We start from the raw sequence: 25,445 nt of genomic DNA on the forward strand, positions 1-25,445 counted from the left end.
CTTGTTCATCTTCTACGAGCACTGTCGTGGGCCCTTCCCTTATGTTTCGCAAACTATTAGCGGACTATGATCTGAGACGGGTCAATTCTCCAGATTCTAGGGAATACACTTATCACTCAGCAATCGACAATTCAAGGATCGATCTGATTCTGACTGCTAAATGAACCTTGCAACATAATGGCTCTGTGAAAATCTTGCCTATTATTATGCCCCTGTTGAATGGCCCTGGAACCTCAAACACACTAGGGTCCCCCCTAGGCCCTGGAGAATGCTTTCCTGTCTCCTCTTTCGAACCTAGAACCACCCTCTTAAAAGCTCTAGTGCTCTACTCCCAAACCAATAATCCGTACGATATGTCTATGTCTACGCATTGGTGCACATTGAAGACTGTCATTCGGAACAAGGCTACTCAAAAAGGCACCTGTCTGAAAAAGCAATACCTGCATCACCAAAAAGACCTTGAATCCTAACTAGCGAAACTAGAACTTCAAAATCAAACATGTCCTTCTAAGTCTCTCCAAAAGGAACTGAATGGCATTAGGAAACAACTCAACATCTTGAAATCAGCCTCAACTAAGTTACGCCAAAAATTCCATGCTTTAGACAACAGATCTTGCATTATGTGGATTATCACACATCAACAATACCTTGGTGGCATGGGGCAACACAGTGGCCTAGTGGTTAAAACTCCTGCCTCACAGCACTGGAGTCATGAGTTCGATTCCAGACCATGGCCTTATCTGTGTGGCGTCTGTATGTTCTCCCCGTGTTTGCGTGGGTTTCTTCCGGGTGCCCCGGTTTCCTCCCACACTCCAAAAAACATACTAGTAGGTTAATTGGCTGCGATCAAAATTGACCCTAATCTCTCCCTCTCCCTCTCCCCCGCTCTCCCGCTCTCCTGCTCCTTAGACTGTAAGCTCCAATAGGGCAGGGACTGATGTGAATGAGTTCTCTGTACAGCACAGTGGCATCAGTGGCGCTATATAAATAAATGGTGATGATGATGGTGCTAGTTAAATTTGGCTTCCAATTTTACAGCCTTTATTCTATTGTAGCCCTATACCAGGGACCAACAGCCAGGATTTTTAGTAACGGCCTCCTCTCTCCCCCTTTCTAGATCTCTAATGGTACTAGGCACGGCTGCCCCCTATCCCCTCATGTTTGCCCTGGCTATAGAACATTTTGCTGAAATGATTAGGTCTGAACCTGACTTCCCAGGGATCACTCTTCATTCATCCTCTCATTAACTTTGTTTGTTTGCAGATCATGTGTTCCTATTTGTCACCAGACCAGAGACCTCATTGGCGGCCTTAGAGCTCATTTTGGATCAATATAGTCCAGCATGTTTCTATAAATTGAATGTTTTTAAAATCGGAGGCAGTGCCTATTAATATCCCCTCAGCCTCCACACCCCCCACACCCCCTTGCTCTTCTGCAGCAGAAGTTTCCATTTGTGTGGGTACAGAAGTCTATTCCTTGCTGGGCATCCATATTCTACTACTGCTGACTTATTTGAAGCCAATTTTACCCCATTGCTTTTGCATTTTAATCCCCTGGCCAAGAGCTGGATCAACTATGAGGTCTCCTGGCTGGGCTCTATAGCTACCTTTTTAATATGATGCTTCTTCTGAAACATGTATGTATCTCTTTTGCACCATACCATGGTCCCCAAGAAGTACATGGATCTTCTTTATAAGCTATTGGTAACCTATGTCTGGAAACAGAAACGCTCCCTTAAGGGCTTATCACCATATGACCCTTCCTAAGCGACAGGCCTGCATTCTGACCCAACTTAGGAATTAATATCTCCCTTCTATCGGTAAACCATGAGTGGACCTGAAACGGGCCTTCTGTCCGGTCTATCCTCTAGTGGACATGCTGTGGATCCCTAGGAACGCTTACCCATCACCCACCTACCAGCTCCTCTCCACCTCAGATTCCTTGCTGATTTGGGACAGACTCATGGGCTTCCTACCCGTAACATCTCTCTTCAAGCCCTCTCCAAATTCATTCCGGAGCTTAATCTCGCTACCTGGCACAATAAAGGACTGACCTCTCTTAAAGACCTATATGCTCAGGACCTTCTCCTCCCTTTTGTCCTCCTCCAGGAGCATTTTGAGTTACGTCCTAAGGATATGCTTAAGTATGCCCAAATTTGCCACTGGGTGGGGTTGGCCTCTAAGCTCCCCCACCTTCCTGTCTTTACCTCTGGCTCAGGTGCTGGATAGGGTGATGAAGGATTCCAATAGGGACAGGATAACTGGTACCAGCATCTTCAATCTTTAACTCCGCCGCTTAATGTCCCTTCTCAAGTATGCTGGGAGTCGGGCCTTAACCTCTCCCTCTCCCCCCCAGCAATGGGAGATTATATACACTGCCTCTTATTGTCTGGCTAAACATGTCAATCATACCGAGATACATGTTAAATTAATTAACTGGATTTACCTTACCCCGGCCAGGCTCCACGCCATCTAGCCCTCCCCCAAAAAAACTGTGTGCTCAAATAGATGAAATATATCATGGCTTTTGGGTATGCCCGTTCTTACAACCACTTTGGCAAGAGGAGTCTGATCTTCTATGTGTAATATTGGGGGGGCTCTTGGACCCCAGACCTGGTTGTGGTGCTGCTCCACCTCTATCCCACTTGTGTTTCTAAACATGATCGGTACCTTCTGGGTCATATCCTGACAATGACTAGGGCTGTGATGGCTTCAAAATTAGAAGGCCACTACTCCTCATACCCTACCCAGAATCATCTCCAAAATCTAGCACAGCTTCGAGATGGAGACGATCGATATGCCTTACTCCACCTCTACTTCAGCCCCCGTCATGAAGTTGTTCAAATAACAACTGGAGGTTCTACTAGAGGGACCACTTATTCCTCTCCTTCTCCCTTAGCTTTGCTTGAATCTCCATGGGATGACTAGTGTTCCTCCTATTGGTCTCCCCATGACGGTTTGCTTTATTGTAATCTGCACTGCAATGTTTTTGTTGTGTTGTTTCATCCTACTGATTTCCTAGCTCTCGGATGCTAAAAAAAAAAAAAAAAAGTGAGACTCCGATTGTCAGTATTCCATTGTTCTGGGCCTTGTACTTCTACTGCCGCTGTCAATGGTAAATAAACATGGCGAAGCCTTCATCAGACAGCACCGGTGAAAATTATCACCAGCAATACCTGACTTTGTTAAATAGGGAGAAGTCCTAACTAAGTCCAGCCACAATGGGAGCTTTTTCCCTTTGTTAAATAGGCCCCCTAACTTTCTCAAATTGTAATCCCTTCATAATGATTCAATGACACTACTGGTGAATGTATAAAAAAATAAACAAAAACCCCATTAAACACATAGATCACATTATTTACTAATCAATATAAACACTCTATAAAAATGGTGTACACTTACTTGTTTCCCATGCCAGTCGTTACTTAAGCCTCCTAATGTGTTATGTTAAATGTTTGATTACCCTGGCATCTGTACTCTGCAAGTTTTGGACAGTGCACTAGACCACTGGGTCTTTCTTTTGTAATGTATTTCTGATACGGTTTGCAAATAGTGAAAAAGAAAAAAAAAAAAGGTGTACACATATTCAAACATTAAGAAACATGAACTCACTCAGTAAAGAAAAAAGCAGTCACAATATATAGCTAATGCATTGCAATTCTTATGCACGTAAGTCTGCCATTTAATATATAAATAAAAATTTTTTAGGGTTATCATCACCTTATACTTACTTCTTATAGGAAACATCGTAATATTTATTCTGTCCCTTAGGGAAAAAAAAGTACCTAATTTATCAATATAATAACACTCATGGGGGCATATGCAATTCTTTTTTTTCCGCGCTACGTTAAAACTACTACCGTTAATACGGTAATAGATAGCTGGATTTCAGCTCGCGGCTCAGGGAGCCAAGGGTCTTCGGGACCACCTCCAACGCAAGGGTCGGGAGGTGGTCCGGAGGTTTGCTGAAGCTTCCCCCATAATGAGGGAGCCTCAAACAACAAGGGGAGAGAGTAGCCCATAAGGGTCTATACCCAAACCCTAACATGTAAACAAAAACCAAAAAATCTGGAAATCGGGCAAAAAAAGTTCAAGTGTTAAGTACTTGTGTTTAATAAATAAAAAGGCGTCTGTAGGTCCCAGCCTAATGGCCGGTTGGTTTTAAAATTGTTATGGTCCAGCCAAAAGGCCAGGACCATGAAATAAAAATGTGATTTAGGGTTGCACTGTGTTAGTGAATTACTCTGTGCTAGGTGAGGATTCCTGTCCCCCCTCCCCCCCATGCATTTTCAGATCACTTCCAGGCAGTGTCCCCTGAAAAAACTGGCACCTCGGACTCCAAGCACCACTGGTCTTTTGGCATCAGACTAAGGAGACCCAGCTTTTCAGGGTGTCTGCTCTCCACCCCTACTAGGACGCATCCTACACTTAATCTTAACCAAAGCGATTCAGTTCAGTCTTAGCCAAATTAAACTGCTCGTGATTACCACCCCATCCTACAAACAGATCATCACTATGGTGAAAAAGACCTTACAACCACTTTTAAACCTGGGGTGAGTTTTGTCGCTATCCAATAACGATTGTCGAATCTCGATTTGTGTTTCCAAAGCACAAATATTTATTCTCAAAAAGTAGCAGAAAATTCAAGCGAAATAATAATAAGTACAGCCGTTACTTATCGCAGGCGCTCTGGATCCAGTGAACAGTCATTCAGGTCTGAAGTCTGTGGTCAAGATGACTGAACACTAGATGAAAAGCTTCTGCTTATATGCCAACAGAAATACAGTAAAACAATGCAGATGGTGTGGCTTGCTTTTATTGGTCCAGGCTTCAGGAAGGTCCAGGGTGTTGCAGATCATAGGTTAGTTCAAACTAAAGAATCCAAAGGTGGGGATCATCTCTCCAGGGGATGTGCTCTTTTCTTCCCGCCAAGACTCCAGTTACAACTAGTACATTAGCATTTTATAGTCAGCATATTAAAGGTTTATTTCCTAACATCAATAACTAGAGTATGCACTATGCGATCTCTTCGCCGAATGCACCGGACAGCTGCTGATGTAAAGGGGATTAATATGATATCAAACCTGAACCATAGGTTTTACTAATATGCATATAACTTATAATATTACACATAAACAATACTATATTTCGACATAAATAACTATGTGTTGCAACTACAATTAATGTGTACTATTTACAAGTGTGTGTGTTTGTGTGAATGTACATAAAAGTGTAAAAACTGTTATTGCCACGTGTTGCGGCTGGGTACGCCCTTCCACGCCGTAGTGTGCTCTACGCATATTTTCAGACAAAGACAACCAAGTTTGCTCGATATTAATTGAAATGACTTTATCCAATTTGCTGACTTCGACAGTGAGCACAAAATAGGAGCATCTCATTTTCAAATGAATGTTTGCATAGGCAGGTGCCATGTGCACTCCATGTATTTGCTGAAAAAAAGGTAATTAAGGGGAGGTAAAAATGAATGAGCAAAGATCATTCATTACCTACACATCACACAGCCACATAAAGCACTAGGCTGCTAAAGAACCTCGCATCTAATTGAATAGCCTCCTAAATCTGAAGTAGTTAGTTAAGTGTAATAACACACTCCATCAGCAACAATTCAATTAAGCTCTGAATTGTGTAATTAAGCCCTGCCCCCACCTACTTTACCAGGAAAAGTGGGCGGGATGCGGGAGTTTGCACTGTCCTCCTGTGAGTCCGGCAGAACTCCTGGAAAGTTTATTTTTAAAGGGATCTGACTTTCAAATGCAAAAAAAAGGTGCAAATCCCCCAAAATTTTCCCAAGGTTGCCGCAAACTTCAAGCCCTCCTCAAAATATACATTTTTTTCTGCCTAGCCAAATGCCAGGGCAAAAGGAGGCAATGCAGACTAAAGAAAATTAGAAAAATGTGCTAAAGTGCCATATAAATCACGTGACGGTGCATCAACAGTGACTCTCGGGCATCCCTGGGTCGCCATTCTGGGGCACATTATCCCATGCTTTCTCAGCACCCTAAGCCTTCTGGCCAGATGACCAAGTACAGCACGGCACTACTGCACTTGATCCCGACCAAAAGGCAGAAAAGCTTCAGGGATATAAAAATCATCATTCTACTCAGACCCAGAAGGTCGCTTTCTACTAGTCATGGTTACACTCCGCTCCTCTCCGGTCACGTTGGCCTCAATATATGCTCCAAATCAAGGTCAGGGTCCGTTCTTCTCTACACTGTTCCCACACATTGAGCAAAGGGCACAGGGTCATATTATACTAGGGGGTGATTTCAACGTGATACTAGACCTGCAACTTGATAAATCCTCCTCCCCTCTCGAAAACTGACAATACCACTATCAAGGGACCGATTTGTTAAAACAACACTCCCTACACGACATTTGGCACCTCAAAAAATGACATTACACTGGTTTACACCCACTATTCGGCTCTTCACCAAGTATACTCCGGCATCTACATGCTCCATGTTTCCCATTCGTTATTACCCATGACCACAAGCGCAGGCATCACCCCAATTTTATGGACTGACCATACGGGAGTACACGTTTTCTCGATTTACTACAATCAGTATCTACGCCCCTTCATGTGGCGTATGGATGATTCCCTACTACTAAACACTTCCACCTTTTCTGAGATCAAGACAGCCATCTCTGATTATTTTCAAAAAAATGCGTTGCAGGAGATTGCTTCAGGTATCAACTGGGAAGCCCACAAAGCCACCATTCGTGGCTGGCTTGTCAGTGCCGCCTCACAAGCTAAATGCCAGGCAGCCACAGAGGTCTCTTCCTTGGAGCGCACATTCCCCCCTTTCTAGCCCAAACACAAGCAACCCCCTGACCCAGCCCTATTATCAAATTAATTTCTTGAAGGGACAGCTTAAAACCGTTTTGTCCTGCAGAACAGCTTCCCTCCTGCAGAAACTTCAGCAACGCTTTTACGACAAGGTAGATGAGGCAGACTCATTATTAGCCCGAAAACTCCGCCAAAAGCGTGCCGGAGGCCTCATTGACAAACTCTATATAAAATCCATTGACTCCGTGACATACGACCCCTTAGACATTATCAATGAATTCAGAAACTTTTATGTCTCTTTATACAACCATTCTGACCCCCCTCCCCTGGAGGACCTACTCTCGGATACTTTGGAGTCCTATTTAGCCAATACCCCCCTTCCACACATGTCCCAATCCCAGCTCTCGCGCTAAAATATAGATATCTCTCACAACAAGGTATCTATGGCAATAAAATCTCTCAAACTCTCTTCGGCCCTCGGCCCAGATGGATTCACAGCGCAGTACTATAAGAAGTTTGCAGCGGACCTTGTCCTGCACCTAATATCCTTTTTTAATCAAATTCTCGAGGGGGCATCCCTTGACTCTACCACAACTCTCGCTAACATTGCCGTCATTCCTAAACCTGGTAAAGAGCCTTTACACTGTGCGAGCTACAGACCAATCTCTCTTCTCAACGTAGATCTCAAACTCCTGGCCACCAGGCTCAACCTTGGCTTTATCCCGGGAAGACAGGCACCGCACAATACCAGGAGGGCCATTGACCTGATACACGCCATTCATGCAACATGCTGGTCTCTCTGATAAAGGCGCTGAAAGCCGAGAAACCATTCGACCACATCTCTTGGCCGTTTATGCTCAGTGTGCTTGGCTCGATGGGCTTCTCTGGTAAATTTCTAATTGGCATTTCAGCTCTTTACCAGACTCCTTCTGCCACGGTCTCGGCCAATGGTTTTACCTCCAAACCCTTCAAAATCTCTAACAACACTCGTCAGGGATGCCCCTTCTCTCCTCTAATATTTGCCCTTATTATTGAGCCACTTGCGGTCAGAACACGCACTAACTAATCCATCTCGGGCATTCGGGTTGGCTCAACCGAAAATAAGATTGCTTTATAGGCAGACGATGTCCTCATTAGCATATCCCACCCAGTCTCCTCACTCTCTCCAAGCTAGACACGTACAGACACTTCTCAGGTTACAAGATCAACCCAGCTAAATTGGAAAGCTTAGAATTCTACATCCCCCATTCTGACAAATTGCTCTTAGATCACACATTTCCATTCAACTCCAAAAAATAAAATATTTAGGGGTCTTCCTAACCAAAAACCTCTCCCATCTTTTTCAGGCCAACTTTCCTCATATCCTCTCTAGAATAAAATTAAATTTGTCCAACTGGTCACACCAATTTATCTCCTGGATTGCCGCATTAATGCAGTCAAAATGAATATACTCCCTAGACTATAATACCTCTTCCAAACCCTCCCTATCCGAATACCCCCCATGATTTTAAATTTCTCCAATATGAAACTTCCAAATTTATTTGGGTGGGCAAACGTTCACGCATACGATTTGTGGTCCTTCAGAGGTCTTCTCAAGGCGGGGGCTTGGGTATCCCTAATTTTAAGAGACATTATCAGTCAGTCCAAATCGCTCAATGTGTACTTTAGAATGGTCCCACATCAGCTAGGGTCTAGGTTACTCTCGAGGCTGAAAGTCTGGGTCTGCTTCCCTCCTCTGGCTCCTAAGAGCACGTCGCCCTGAACAACACCACGGTCTCCCCCAGTTTGCCGACATACAAGCGAAAACTGGCTTAACCACACAATGCTTCTATCAATGCCTACAAATTCGCAATCTCTACTCTAATGTTAAATCCCACCTCCACCATTGAGTCACTGTGCCTGCTCTGAGCATCTGTGCTGGGTCTTATTTCCACTATTTACTCCTAACTGACCTCTCCTATTGGCCTTCCCTTGACCCTCATGAAGTAGCATGGGAACGAGACCTGGGAGAACCTCTCGATGATGAGGACTGGTCTAAAATCTGAGACAATGCTGCTTCTAGCTCAATCTGTGTACATATAAAAGAAAATGTCTAGAAGCTCCTGTTTCGCTGGTACTACGATTCCCTTCAGCAACTCGACATCAAAACAAACTGGTTCGCCACATTCTTTCTGCCGCCACATGCCAAATTGTCTTCGACTAGAAGCAAGTCTCTTCCTCCCCTATCTCCACTGTGGTCGCCAGGATTTGGCAGGTTCACCGAATGGAATTTATGACCAGTATTATGCGCAACACCTCCAAAACCTTCAACAAGGTTTGGGAACCCTGGATGTCCTATTTTCAATACCAATCCCCCTTAACCTAGGCTGTGCTCCTCCCTAATGCTCTAATGGTGGTTTCTGCCACCCCACCCCACAACCATTTGCTTTCTTCCTTCATCACCTTCTTTACTTTTTTTTCTTCTCTTTCTCACTCTATCGTTTATTTTATCTCTATTCTCTTGTTTCACAACTTTCACTTACTCCTTTTTCTTTCCCCTTTCTTTGCTTTCGGAGACTTTCTTAAATTAAACAAAAACCTACCGGTCACTCTATTTTTTTCATATGGACTCAGAGTATTATTCCTTCCATTGACTGAAGCAACCCTTTAATTGTGTATGTTATGTCATTTTCAAACACCTCTGCTTTCTGTTATTTTATACTCTTGACCGTTAATAAAAGCATGTTAAAACAAAAAAAAAGAAGAAGTTATAAGCCGGGCAGACAGAATATGCCAACAACTTCTAACCTATCCTTTTGGCTTTCAATTAAAAGGGAGAGCAAATCAGAGAACTCGGCAATGACTAATACCAAGGTCAGACCTCAATAATACCAGTAGGGGGCACAACAGCATATTATGCAGATGTGCAGACCCACTCCATCACAGATCAGTGGGTGTTGATTATTGTAAAAAAATGCCTGTGTGGTAGAGTTTCATCAGCATTCCAAAAGAAAACCTTTTTATCCAGTCAAGAGTTTCATCTGCCAAGACAGAGTTAGAGGCTTTATGAAACGGTCTGCAAATTTTGATCAAGGCTCATGCAATCTCTCTTGTACCACTAGGATTCAGAATCCAGTTGTTAGAGGCCACGGGCACCGCCGCTACTCACTTCCTCCAGTCTCTGGCGTCCCAGCCATCTCCATGTCGACCGGGACGTCACTTCCAGTTCTCGGCCCGACTGTTGTTAAGGCAACGGCCGTACGCCGATCTCTCAGATGAGCACTGTAACAAGCACACCCCGGCAACACAGGGCAGCTGGGCACGTGCGCAGGGACACCTACAGCCTGTGGGCTAATTAAACATCCTACTAATTAATTAAACAGTACTTGGGGATGATTTCAGGGCAAAGCCCCGATTGGCTATATTCTGTATTTAAGACAGGGAGGGCTTAGTCTCCCTGCCGGTTATAGCGTTCTGTTCTCAGTTGACATGCTCCTGTGCTGTATTGGTGAAATCCTTTTGGATTGACTTCTGTGTATGCCCTCTGCTTGTCCCCTTGATACCTGCTTGTTGCCCTGACCTTCTGCTTGTTACCTGGAATAGTATCATCGCTTGTGGCCCTGACCCTGCTTATATCTGACCTTCCCACCTGTTCTCAGTTCAGGCCAGTCAGACATTATCTCTCAGCTCCGGACCGCAGATCTCTAGCCTGTCTGGAATGGATGCTTAATATATTCAGACCTCTATTCCGGCAGCCGGAATGGATGGGTAATGTACTGACAGACCAATTCTGGCAGTCGGAATGAATGGGTAAGGTACTCAGAACCCCATTCCGGGACCCAGAATAAATAGCTATGGTACTCACAGACCCATTTCGGCACCAAGACTGGATAGCTATGGTACTGGCAGACCCATTCTGGCACTTGGAATGGATGGCTAAGTTCCTTGTAGCTCCATTCCTGCAGCCGGAGTGGATGATTAAGGTCCTCGTAGCTCGATTCCTGGCAGACCCATTCTGGCACCTGAAATGGATGGGTAAGGTGCTCATAACCCCATTCCGGCACCCAGAATGGATGATTAATGTACTCAGAGCCCCATTCAGGCAGCCGGAGTGGATGGGTAAATTACTGGCAGACCCATTTTGGCACCCGGTATGATGGGTAAGGTACTCGCAGATCCATTCTGGTACTTGGTATGGATGGTTAAGTTCCTCGTAGCTCCATACCAGCTGCCAGAATGGATGGTTAAGGTACTGGCAGACCCATTCTGGCAGCCAGAATGGATGGCTAATGTCCTTGGAGCTCCATTCTGGCACCCAGAAGAGAATGGATGATTAATGTACTCAGAGCCCCATTCCGACAACCGGAATGAATGCTTAATGTACTTAGACCTCCATTCTGGCAACCTCCATTCTGGCTAAAATACTGGCAGACCCATTCTAGCAACCGGAATGAATGGGTAATGCACTCAGCACCCCATTCCGACATATATTCAGGCAGCTAGAACAGAAAACTAGACTGTGTGTGTGTATATATATATATATATATATATATATATACACATACATACACACACATATTATACTGCTTATATAGTGAATAGCTATATATATATATATATATATATATATATATATAGCTATTCACTATATAAGCAGTATAATATGTGTGTGTATATATATATATATATATATATATATATATATATATATATATATATATATATATATATATATATATATATATATATATATACACACACACACACTATTCAATATATAAGCAATATAATATGTGTAATAGTTGTTGCACCAGGCAGCAGAGGGCGCTGCAGGGAGCCAAATCATTCCGCCAAATCCAGTTTTCAACCAAACCCGACTAAAAAGCATCACCAGGAATATGAAGGTAACGAATCATAAGCCTGCAGTCACTGAGCCACTGTGTACCAAGCTCCTGTGCTCCACCTGCGTGACGCTACATTCCCACCGAAAGGTGTGTCCCAAATCTAGGAAAAAGTTTTCAGAGGAAGTCCCGCCCTCAAACTTTTCCACGCTGGTGATTGGCCGAACGGCAGTCCGTCTGGTCCATGGTTGAAAATCTAATTGGACGAAAGAAGAGGAACAGTTGAGAGCCAGAGGGGAGCATATAGAGATAGTGAGGGGAAGACAGGATAAGGAGAGCGGGTGACATGAACTGTACAGTGACATCTAACCACCACTGACATGTGCCTGCTGCTGTGAGACACCTGCCTGTGTCAGAGGGCAGCTCACAACCATGAAGAGTCTAAAATCCAGGTTGAAGAAGCATGAAGTCACCATCACAGTGAGTGCAATCTGGGTGGGAGAGGCGTGTACAGGGAGTGGGCTCAGGGGGAGAGTAAAGTGGCAAACAATATTGTGTAATGCAGGATTGCTAGGTATGATTTCCATTTATGCAACAACCAGTCAAATGCAACTTCAAATCTTGCCTGAGTTAAAATATCAATACGTACCTTTTAGCATGCAAAGTAACTACATGCTTAGACTACAATACTATATTTATCTGCAAGTATACTGTCAATTATAAATAAATCAGAATAATACATGCTGCATTTCTGGCCATTCGCTACTTTGATGACTCAGGCAGTAAACTGCCTGAAGGCAATTTTTTTTTCCAGCAGTCCAATTTGTCTTTCAACCTTTCAAAGCAGTGGGTGGAGTTGGGTTATCAATTTCCTTTTAAAGAATACTTTGACCATTTTGTTTGTAATGTTGTTTAACTAGCCTGGCCAGGCTTATTTCCACAATATATAATGGTTACTATGTGATTATCGCATTACATGACCTACAGTGAGCAATGTTTTACCTGCTTTACTGCTGTTCATTGTTCCATGCTGAGATTTGGGTGTATTGCATTTCATGTTCTATGTGGAGTATATGCAAATCTCTAATTTTAGGTGTGTAAACAAAGGTGACACCAGCTTGTTGTAATGGTTTTCAGGTCAAATATGTCAAGGTGTCTCCATTTGAACTGCATGTGTACAGAATGTGCCTTTTTGTACATTGAGCAGAAATTCATTCGATATAATGGTATGCTTGGAGTGTAAGTCAATTTTATTATGTGCTTTTCTTATGTTCAGCATGGGCTTTGCTGAACATTTTAGAACATTGAGTTGAATGTCACCTGTAGTGTGTGTGTGTATGTATGTATGTATATATATATATATATGTATAATGTATGTATGTGTGAAATGGTTCAAACACGTTGGGTGTATGAACAATAACTGACACACCCTGTGTTATGAAATTTTCTCATTCCATAAAAGCCGCCAATTTATTTTGCTTCCTAATAAAGTGAAAAATGTATGATCTATTTCCACAATTACATTTCTGTATTTTTATTGTTTGTGTTGGGACTTCAGCCTTTTATTTTATATTATAAATGTTTACTATGTATCTTTTCTAATATTTTTTTCTCTATCTCTTCTGTACTAATATAGTGAGATACTAAGTTAAAGTGTACTCATTACATGCAGTGAATGGACCTTTTTTGTGGGCTGAACCAATATCCAGCCTATTGTTTAACTTTGAGTAATGCCTTAGTGATGTCACTGGTTTCTAGTGACTTGGTATGGTGCACTCTTGTGAATATTTGTTCAAACCACCAAATGACTGGCTTCACAGTGTGTAGTTGACCAGCCCACTTTAGATGTAACATGCTGAAGTACCCCTGGGGGTAGATATACAACAGGATGTGAAACCCTGGTAAATGCATCTGAGGTGACAAGTTGCTGAGATGCAAAGTAGAAAGTTACAAATAAAGTAAGGAATCCTAGTTCTACCTTTTGTGGAGATGACTTCTAGCAAATAAAGTAGTAAAATGTAGACTTGTTCAAAAGAATTGTAGCTCTATAAACTAGACTGCTATATCAATACATTTTCATTCATTGGTTTGTACTTGCAAATTAAATTTTATTGTGTCTCATAAACCAGTTCTTTCTGCCTGTGATAATTGTGCCAATATGCTTCAAGCACTTGAGATAATATATGACTTAGGAGTCCTTTGTACTTCCAACCTGTTCCATTAAACATAGGAACGTGCTTGTCGTTTTCCTAAATAATGATTATGTATCTTGTAAACCATACACAGGAGAAGATATTACCTGACATTTGGACAGATCTTCTCAAAATAATCCCAAATACCTTCTGTTTATGCCCATTCCATGAATTATACACATTTTTTATGGTTACTAAATACCTTTTATTCATAGTGTAATAATAAGCGAGTGCTATTCGACAACTAGAATTGTATGTCTGTAGCCAGTGTGTACAAGTTAGTTATGCTTAAAACATCCCATTCTTTTGCAGTTTAAGTGACCTATGTATAAGCAGAAGATTGAAGATCCTGGTTCTAAATGAGTAAAGCAAGTCATACATAGCAATCATAATCATTTATATAGCGCCAGCAGGTTCCGTAGCGCTTTACAATTTGGAACAAACATTAATAAGACAATACTGGGTAATACATACAGACAGAGAGGTACGAGAACCCTGCTCGCAAGCTTACAATCTATAGGACAATGGGAGTTTGAAACACAAAGGTATTTGCTACATCATATTGTGCACTGGATCAGCTAGAATGCAAAGGTAAAAGTATTGAGTGGGCTGTGTGTAGCAGTGTTGGTCAGAGGGTTGTTGTCTTGTTTTAGCTGTTTAGAGGGTGTTAATAGGGTAACCTAGGGAGATTAAGAGGGAATATTATAAGCTTGTCTGAAGAGATGGGTTTTCAGAGAACGCTTGAAGGTTTGAATACTAGAGGAAAGTCTTACTGTGCAAGGGAGGGGATTCCACAAAGTTGGTGCAGCCCGAAAATAGTCCTGTAACCGAAAATGGGAGAATGTGATGAGTGTGGAAGAGAGACGCAGATCTTGTGCAGAACGGAGGGAAATCCAAAGGCGCTTATTAGTTTTCCAAGAGAAGTGGTGTAGATAGAGAACAGCAGAGGACCTATGACTGAACCTTGTGGTACTCCAACTAATAAAGGAAGCGGAGCAGAGGTGGATCCAGAGAAATTAACACTGAAAGAGCGATTAGATAGGCAGGATGAGAACCAGGATAGGACAGTGCCTTCAAGACCTAGAGATTGTAGCGTTTGTATGAGGAGAGAGTGGTCAACAGTGTCAAATGCAGCCGAGAGATCCAGGAGAATTAGAAGAGAGTAATGTTTTTTTCTTTTTGCTGTGATCAAATCATTGACAACCTTGGTCATTGCAGTCTCTGGAGTGTTGAGAGCGAAAGCCTGACTGAAGAGGATCCAATAGGTTGTTTGCTGTAAGAAAGTGTGTGAGGCGAGTGTAGGCAATTCTCTCGAGAAGCTTGGAGAGGCACGGGAGCTGAGAGATGGGGCGGTAATTTGCCAAGAGAGTTTGGGTCAGAATTTAGTTTTTTTAAAATGGGAGTAATCACTGCATGCTTGAATAGTGATGGAAAAATACCAGTAGAAAGAGAGAGTTTACAGATTTTAGTTAGAGGGGGAATGAGCACAGGAGACAGGGACATACCAATTTGTGAGGGAATGGGATCAAGAGGACAGGAGGTAGAGTAGGAAGATGAGAACAGAGTAGAAACTTCCTCTTCATTTGTGGGATCAAATGAAGAGAGAGTGTCAGAGGGTGCTACAAAGGAATTGAGCCGATTGCTTGTTGAGGGAGATGATATCATTTCAAGTCTGCAATCCAAGATTAGTGGCCAGATAATTTCCAGATTTAATTTGGACCGGCAAATATCGATGGACGATAGCCATCGTCATCCATCTAGATGTTTAGGACCTCATTTGGATTATTATTGGTCCTCCGTCTCATTTCAGGACCACATGCTGTGAGATAGAGCCTAATATTGTTGCTGATATTGCAGTGTGGTTGGTTACTTCCCCATTGATTCTTAAATGTAGCCATACAGACATCCGATACTTTATTATTGTACTTCTGTAAAATGATTAATTGCTTCAAGTAAGAGCTGGTGATACTCGTGGTTATCCTGAGATTCCATTTTTAGTTGATTAAACAATAAAACTATAATCTATTTGAAAGTTATTTGCCTAGGTGATGATCCAGCAGTACTGGGAAACGTTTACACAGCCAGATAAGCTCAGTAGTGCTGATTCAGTGTTGGAATTGCTCTCTGTTTTATCTGAGGACATCCCTTGCTGGTTGGCACAGGCAAAAAGCCACTGGTATCCCTGGTATTGTGACATATCACCCTGTGCAAGTGTTTGTTACTTCTCCCTTTGCAAGTTGTGTTTTTCTTATTGTTTGTACAGGTTTGATGTGTGCCTGGATTTTTAAAGTTTCTGCCACCAAGGGGCTGCCCATCACTCTGATGATTGTCCCCATTGTCATGATAAGTGTCTCGCCTGCATTACTCTTATGATTTATAGGAATTTATCAACTTGCTATCTATTTTCTTGGTAGACAACCAGTTATTAACTACTCACAAATTGTTTGTCGCTCCCCAACATGGATAATCACCACTGCGGAGTCTACTGGTGAATGTGCTGAAGCTCAGTTTGTCATTGAGCAAATTAAGTGTATCACTGTAAGCACATTTTCTGCATATTGTATGTCGCTGCCTCCACCTCAACTGTGTTCTGGTTAATTATGTTTGTGAGTGACACTGCAAAGACCTGTCTTCTGGTGAATGTTGTGTCATTGTCACTGCATAAAATGTGTTGAGTGTGCAAAATAGAGAAATGACAGCTATGTTTGAAAACGTGAGTGTATAGTCGTAACTAAGTTATTTATCTGACTGCTTTAAACCAAGATAGGTCTCTGTTGCTGTATTAGCTAGCTCATTATGTAGCTTTTAAGGGTTTACTTGGAGCTTAAGCAGCTTAAGCTAATTTTTCATTGATTTATATATATGTTACATGTTTAATGTTTGAAAATCAATCTTCTTATAAGGACAGGTCGGTGTTTCCACATTAATTAGATTATACATTTTAGTGTTTTAGGATATGCAGATTTTCTTTGTTAATAAAGTTGACATGTGGAAGCTTGTTACTCGGTGGTTCCACTCCAAGTTCGACAATTCCTTTAAGTGCTGAACCAAGTCAGGCACCAAACGTAGGCAATAAATACATTGCACATGAGCTAGACCTGGATTTGGAGCTCTAGGTACTATGTCTAGTCAAAGTGTGATATCGTAGATGCAGTGAAGTATGGTCAAGTTGTTAGAATGCTTGCAAAAACATTAAAATATCACTCTGCTTTGTACTAGGGTGTAAGAAGCAAAAAGCTAAAGGTGATTATTTACCATTTTATATTCAGTTGTAAACAGAATGCAATAGATTGATAAAGTAGTTTGTGTAACCATGCAGAACTTTACTGGCATACGTTCTCCGTGGCACAATGTTTAGCATTGCTGCCTCACAGCGCTGGGGTCATGAGTTCAATTCCAGACCAGGCCCCTATCTGTGTGGAATTTATTTGTTTTCCCTGTGTTTCTGTGGGTTTCCTTTGGGTTCTCTGGTGTCCTCCCACACTCCAAAGACAGACATGATAGGTTAATTGGCTGCTAACTTAAATGTACCCTAGTATGTGTGTGCCTGTCTGTTAGGGAATTTAGACTAATTTCCAATGAGGCAGGGACTGATGTGAATGACAAATATTCAGCGCTGCATAATATAGTGCTCTTATATAAATAGACATAATATTATCATCTGTGAAAGCACTCTCTGGCTGAGTAAGTTCTTGCATCACTCTGCCTTGTTGTCAATTGAAAAATAAAACCTACCCTGGCAGATTGTAGATCATCCTGGACACTCTGTATTGCCATCTGATTTGATGGACCGTGCCAGAGCTATAACCTGTGCAAATGTTGTGCCTGGGGCAGGATTAACCAATTTGTGGTTGTTTTTTTTGCTGCCAGCACCTGGTATGGTGGTTCTATAGAGGATATCTGATAAAGTCTGGCACTTGGTTACATCAGTGTGCATACAGAAATGATTCTGTAAACCTATCGCTTTCATTTAACAACTGTTAAGTAAAGGCGGATATGTCTTAAGGTCAAAAGGCTATATACCCTATTTTATAGTTGCCAGCTTCCCCTGGCCTAAATGCTGGAATTCCCAGGGTCTCCATAAGGAATAACTGTACTTGTTATAGCAGAGTTTCTAAAATTGCCCCAGGTCTGCTTTAAAGGAAACATAACCTCCAAATGTTTTCTTTGCGAGGAAATGAATATGCTGTGTAACAGTAAAGTTGTGTCCTCTCTGTGTGCAGGCAATGAGTGGAGTCAAGGGGTTGTCTGCTACCTCTTTCACTGCTATACAGTTTTATTCCATTTTCATTCTTTCCAGACTTGGCCATGCCCGTCCGCTAGTGATGACACACACATGACTTATCATTCATCATCTCATCAGTTATTTATATAGCGCCACTAATTCCGCAGCGCTGTACAGAGAACTCATTCATATCATTCCCTGCCCCATTGGAGCTTACAGTCTAAATTCCCTAACATACACACACACAGAGAGGGAGAGACTAGGGTCAATTTTGATAGCAGCCAATTAACCTACCAGTATGTTTTTGGAGTGTGGGAGGAAACCGGAGCACCTGGAGGAAACCGGAGCAAACACGGGGAGAACATACAAACTCCACACAGATAAGGCCATGGTCTGGAATCAAACTCATGACCCCAGTGCTGTGAGGCAGGAGTGTTAACCACTAGGCCACTGTGTTGCCCCATGCCACCAAGGTATTGCACACATCAACAAGATTTCCACAGCTCTAAGCGCAGTTTAGAAATTGCTACCACATGGTGATCTCCACAAGTAGACTTACTAGCATTGTCACTGCAACTATATAAAGATCTATAACAAAAATATATTGAAAGCAGAGCGTGTTGTAGACCAAGACCACATGACTGAAGACCAAAGATACCAGGAGATATAACAATATCAATTTCAATATAACATCATTGAATGTTGAAATGTTGTTTTTTTTTATAGGATAGCCAAGCTGACCAGGTATTGCTAAACTTATTATTGAACCAAACCGAACCCAGAATGGGTTGTGAAAGTAGAGCGTATGACAGGCACGAAGGCAAGCAAAACTGTTATAACCGAATGAATTAGATTGTGTACTTCACACCAGAATCTAGTTATTTACGGGGCAGCGCCACCAGATATGGGACTTGGCATTTTACTCTTTCCAGCATGGGTCAGTGGAAGTAGGGTAGATTGAATGGCACCTGGTGGAGACAAAGTATTGTCTATATAGGCATTTATAAGTGTTCTCTTTAATTTAACACATGGAGCGTTTGGTCACTGCTCCTCTAATATCAATCAAGGACCTCCCCCCATGACCTCTTCCCAGCTCAGGGTCTTTGTGTTTGGCTATGGGCTATCAGTAATCGGTAGAAAGTTGAGATCAGAGCTCTTGAGTTTGATCTGAGGATATAGCGACAAACAATTCTCTAAATCTTTCCTCAATTGTTTGTATGGATTGCCCGTAGGCCAGTGAGTTGTATCTTTTAATGCTGGAATTCTATTGTTCGTGTGCTTAGCTTAGCGTTTCCGAGCAAGGGTCATATCTGATTTTTCTTGCTCTCTCATAGATGAAGATCTTATTGTGATAGGTGCCAAAGCATGGAGAAGAATTGTGACCCCTTCTGAGGTTTCATATTGGTCTACGGGGCTATAGTGTGGAGCAAGGTAGCAGCGATGGGAAGGCTGTTAGAAAAAGGTGAGTTGGGACGGTCCAAGAGCAGGTCTGGCAAACAGACCCCATCCTCGGATACAATTGTGCAGTACATCCCGTGTACCTGGGGTGAAATTGGCAGAGGGCTGTGCTCGGTCCACGGTTGAGCAGGTGGTGGGAACCTATGGGAGGCAATAATTGGAAATTGGGAGTATGCAAAAATCAAATCATTGTAAAGTTTAATCTTGCTTAACGCATTGTAGGTTAGACCTCCGCTGGGGAGAGGTCATAGGAGAAGGTAATTACGCTTGCATCATCAACTTTATGAGCGTACAGTGTATTTGATTTACACTTGGCAGAAATGAACTGCAGCTTAAATCTAGTCTTGCAAGTCGACATTGAACATATGTAGAATCAGAACACGTTTACCACATTACAACCTATTTTAGGAAGCACACGAGAGAGTGGCAGTTTTCAGGAAGTCCTATTACTTTGCACCACACCGCAGAAGAAGTCTTGCAAGGAAGGATGTGAAACTGGAATACCCAAGGTTCTGTGCAGTGAGAGACCTTAGTATTTGGGCAGTGTTTCATATTCATCCATTTCTCAAATATTCTTGAGGCACGTTATTTTGCCTAAACTGATTTTCTAGATCTTCAGTCTGAACTGCGAGTATCTCTGATTCCTCTTGAAACTTGCACACCTCATCCATCTTATGTTCCAGTGTATCTGTTTTGTAGCCAATTCAGATCTGATGTCCTCTATGATGGCTCTTCTCTTCTCGTTATGTATTGTTGTTATTAACTAGTTAAAACATGGGAAGCAGCGCCCAGAGACTCTGAGCTAGATGTTTTCCACTAAGACTGGTTCCGAAGTGTCCGAGTGAAGAAGTTGGTTGGATTTCTCCTTTTTCTAAAGAGTGAGTCGACAGGATGAGTCAGTCCAGTGTTTAATTACTTAAGCAGTTGGTCAGGTGGTTGTTCTTTAGGGGTTACTGCAGGAACTTTTCAGAACAAATATGCTTAGATGCGTGTGCTTACCAGAGATGAAAGAGGTGAAGAATAAGATTGACTATGAAGTGTGAAGAGGGTCCAGGCAGTGGAATTGGTTACTATGTAGGTTACTTATCTTTATGGTCCTCTCTGGTTCTTGCCAAAATGATGGGTGGAGATCTCCAGGGGAGCTGGGAGCTCGATGGGCTACACAGCCTTAAAGTAGGGCACTAGGCTCCGCCTTCGCCTGCTGGTAGGCCGGTCTGACTTGTATAGGTTCTAGTGTTGTGCTGTTATCTGTATGTCTGGTACTCGGACATACAGTAGGGTTGCTGGTACCCTATTGGAACGGTAGTAGGCTGAGGTTGCTGCAGGATATATTTAAGTATGCTGTCGCTGGTTGGGTCTTTGTTTTGTGTGGGGTAGCACCGGGGAAAAGAGGTGGTAAAATTTGTGGGTGGGGAGAATAAGGTGTGGCCAATATTTAGTGGGTGACCAGGTGGCAAGGTCTAGAGTTTCACAAAGTGTGATCACCAGTAGAGTCCACAAAGTTGAGTCCATCGAAAGGAGGGCTCTTGCCGTGATGTCATGACATAGGTTGTACCTTATGAGTACTGGGAATATTTACAGGATATGATAATCATTTGGTGGAAGGTAGGAAGAGCTAGATGATAGGTCAATTTCCTTTTCAGTTCAGTGTTCCCTCTCCTGACTACATTACAATTTTATGTGTGAGAGAAAAGTATAGGACACCATTACTCTATATTTACAATATACTCAATAGCCAATATGTCTTGATACATAAAGACTACCAAACGAGGAAGAAAAGAATATTTCAAGTTATCTTTGTTTGTGCACAGAATTATTGTTATCTTTTTTTCATCTTTTGTTAGTTTAACCTTTACTATTACTTCTACCTTGCCAATATACAACTTTATCTGTTGGTGGTAGCTTAGATAACACTTTCAGACCTAAATCTCCTTCACAAAGGGTTTCTGTTTTATGGGCTTTGTTAAATATTTGTGGTTTTTAAATAGGTTTACTAAACATTTGATGTAGTTTGTCCCAATGTATTTAAAACAATGGTATAGGGTTTCATTACATTGCTACAAGCCAAGAATTTGCTTAAAACAACTCGCATACAGTACATGCAGATTTTGTCTGATTTGATTTTGACCAAGCTGCCAGGTTGTGATGACATGTCTGATCCAGAAAGCTGTCACTAGCCATCCAAATCTGATGAGAACTGAGCCATCGGGTTGTTAAATCTTGTCTGCACATGACCGCATCCACTTGTGTATAATTTCATCAGCCAACATGTAACATTTGCCTAATTTGGCCATAGTGTGTGGTTAAATTCAGTAAATGTCCAATTGTTCAGCAATGGGGCAGGCTCCAGGTATGTACAATAGTTATTTTATGGCACTTAGGTCTTCATTGCCATCAAGGACAGTGTATGTAGAGTGCACATTCTATTCCACAACTGTTAAGCACTTCACAGAAGCTGTTACTGTACACTTCCCTGTGCACCCGTACACTTCACCCGTACACTTCCCTGTGCACCCGTACACTTCCCTGTGCACCCGTACACTTCCCTGTGCACCCGTACACTTCCCTGTGCACCCGTACACTTCCCTGTGCACCCGTACACTTCCCTGTGCACCCGTACTCATAAATGTACCTCCGTGTGTTTTGCCATTTACACCTTCAAATAAAAGTTGGCTATGTGAAATAGGACCTTAGAGCCTGGAATTGTGAATGGCAATGCTGAAAGGTCAGCACTTGATGGGCACACAGGGATTTGCATAAGTAATATTAACCTGCCTCTGCACGCTATCCGTCTCCTCCATATCTATTCTTAGATGCTGTGTAACTTTACACATGAATGTTGGGTTCCTTAAATTCTATGTTTCTATGTATATAGCTCACTCTCCAATATATTTCCGTATTATATATCTGTGATTTCTTTATGTGTTTGTGTGCATATAATATAAATATAAATATATGTATATATATATATATGTGTGTATATATATATATATATATATATATATATATATATATATATATATATAATTTATTAAACCTTGGCGCATTTTGGAGTTCATGCAGATTTTTTTTTTTTTTTTTTTGGGTGTGTGAATCAATATATAGGGATGAATGTATATAAGTATACTTAAAATAGGACTTTACCTAGTTTCTATAATGGTACTTTGCTTGCAGTATTCATCATTCAGTCAGCAGGCTGCTTTCATTGCTTATTTTATCCTCCCAGACTACTGTCAATCTAATATAATCACTAGATATACTGTTATATAAAAGCTGGGTACACGCTATATAACTATAGAAAATTAATGGAGTTATCGAGCAGATCACTCGATAAACGACTGTTTGGTCAGATATTGCATTACTTTGTGCGTTCCCACGATCATATTTTATCGTACCAAAGCACATCGCATCTGTTGATTTGGTTTTATAAACGTCCTGAAAATCAATGGTGGAATGATGTCTGGCAGATGTGGAAGTGTGCATGCACTCACGACTAGGAGATCTCTACAGAGTCTTTTCAGCAGATCGTTATGAGAGATCTGATGGTAAATCTTGTAGGTGAGTATACATGAATCTGCATGATCATCGGGTTGTTGGTAAAATCATTACCAACAACCCGACTGCAAGACATGTGTGCTAGGCATATTTAAGCAATGACAAAAAATTGAGATGAGTATATATTTAAGTATTTCCTAGCAGGGTGAGACGGGGTTAGAAATGAAAATTGGAGAGGCAGGCGAGGAACTGTGTCAAAGGTTAATTTTTTTGTATTTTTTGGAATGAAGATGGAATATCTTTTCAGGAGCAGCAGACACATGTGAAAGAGGCCAGCAGGGGAGATGTAACATGAGGGAGAAATGATTAGGTTTCAAGATTTAGTTGTGGGAGGTAGGGTGGATTCGGTATACTTGTTAACTGCATAAATATGTAATGGGTAATGCAGAGATGTAAAGATCCCTTTCTTTTTACCAATGCAAATCATTTCTGAGGCCACCTCTTCTTCTTTTTTTTTTTTTTTGTAGTTTCCAAGTTTTGTACTTTAACATGAAACTATTTATATTTTTCCTTCACCCAGAGGGTCCACCCATAATACTGTTCTCCCTTTGGAAAATCGATCTATTAGGGAAATTGCTATGGCTGCTTCTGTTTATTCCAAGGAGAGTGTAACCTAATCTAGCATTGAGCCAGTCTGTCACCATACTCCTTTTGTGGTGATGTTGTTATGCACGTCTAGTTGCTCTCCAATAACGATTGTCGATTGCCGAAATGTGGTTCCAAAGCACAATGTGATTTAATAGCCAAAAGTAGCAGAATAACAATCAGAATAAAACAAGTACAGCCGTTACTTATCGCAGGCGCCCTGGATCCAGTGTACAGTCATTCAGGTCTGAAGGCTGTGGTCAAGTAGACTGACTACTAGGTCCAGAGCCCCTGCTTATATACATTCAGTGAATACAGTAAAACAATGCAGATGATGTGGCTTGCTTCTATAGGTAAAGGCTTCTGCCAGTGTAATGCAGGTGATAGGCCAGTTCAAACGAAAATATCCAAAGGTGGGGGTCAGCTCTCCAGGGGATGCACTCCGATTTTCCCGCCAAGAATCCAGTTTGAACTAATCTATTTACACTACACAGACAATATAATTTTAAACATTTATTCCCCATCATCGCTAACTAGAGTATGCAATGTGCGATCTCTTCTGCAAATGAACCAGACAACTGCGGATCTCCCCTCTCTCCACCAGCCCCGCCTTTCTCTCCCTTACTTTAATGGCTCCCTCCTGTGCCTGTTTGTCCACCCTCCCTTAGGATGTGAGCTCGTATGAGCAGGGCCCCTCTCCCCTCCTGTCTCCATACCTGTTCTTCTACTCCATCTTCGCTCATATGTCTGCCCGGAGTTCTGAAGTATTGGTACTTTGTGTTTATTGCTCTGTACTAGGTCACCCTGTATGGTCTCCTGTTTGTATTATGTAAGGCGCTGCGGAAACCTTGTGGCGCCTAACAAATAAATGATAATAATAATAATAAATAGGGCATTAAAATGATACAAAATATGACATGTTTCCTGTAATCTGAACCTTTGATTTCACTAACATATATATAACTTCTAATATTATTCGTAAATATTGCTACATTTCGACATAAATAACTGTGTTGCAACTACTATTAATGTTTGCTAATTACAAATGAGTATGTTCGTGTGAATGTGTGTAAAACCTGTTATTGCCACGTGTTGCGGCTGGATACGCTTCTCCACGCCGTAGTGTGCTATGCGCGTAATTTTCAGACAAAGACGATCAAGTTGTTAGATATTAATTAAAATTACTTTATCCAATTAGCTGACTTCGACAATGTGATGCTAGGGAAAGGGAGGGGGTGTTATGCTGTGAGCTTCCAAAGCCTCTCTGCTCACTACATCGTACGACAACTGAAACATTCAGGTACATTTTCACTTCTGGATTCACTGCTGCCTGATGGTGTGTTCTGAAGATAACCAGACAATAGTGGCCAGATTCCAAACATATACCTCATCATTTTTTGGCTGTGATCTTCCAGAGTATGTGCCCAGATTAAAAATGTTATGAATTGTTTATAAAAAAAAAATCCCCTGTATTGTGGAATGCACAACAAAGCGAAGTCATTAACCATCGAGTTTGTATTATAACCACTAATTAGCTAGCATTTACAGACTTTTGCTACTTTACCACAGTTGGGTAGTTATTGCTTAGCTATCACACATGTGGCAGTCCTACTGCTCATTCTGACAGCTGAACACAAGGATTACTATCCAGTTTGCCCATAGACCTGTGTGGTTAGATTGAATGAGAAACAGGTGTCCGTTGATTCAGCTTAATTCTAAGGAGAGGGAATCCTTATGCAGACAAGAAAGCTTTGTATTAAGACCTCTCCAAGACTATATAGTAAATGACTACATTTTAATAAG

The 25,445-nt window shown here is 41.8% G+C and overlaps 1 protein-coding gene across 1 annotated transcript in view; it reads left to right on the plus strand.

Annotated features, from left to right (window-relative positions):
* The first annotated feature begins 11,893 nt into the window (after window positions 1-11,893).
* The window catches only part of UACA (uveal autoantigen with coiled-coil domains and ankyrin repeats), a 41,618-nt gene continuing 28,066 nt past the window's right edge, over window positions 11,894-25,445 (plus strand). The window contains exon 1 of the mRNA XM_075207532.1: window positions 11,894-12,107. Coding sequence (XP_075063633.1) covers window positions 12,060-12,107 — 48 coding nt within the window. The 5' untranslated portion in view covers window positions 11,894-12,059. The remainder of the gene's footprint in view (window positions 12,108-25,445) is intronic.

Source organism: Mixophyes fleayi, chromosome 4, assembly GCF_038048845.1.
Source record: "Mixophyes fleayi isolate aMixFle1 chromosome 4, aMixFle1.hap1, whole genome shotgun sequence".
Classification (NCBI taxonomy): Eukaryota; Metazoa; Chordata; class Amphibia; order Anura; family Limnodynastidae; genus Mixophyes; species Mixophyes fleayi.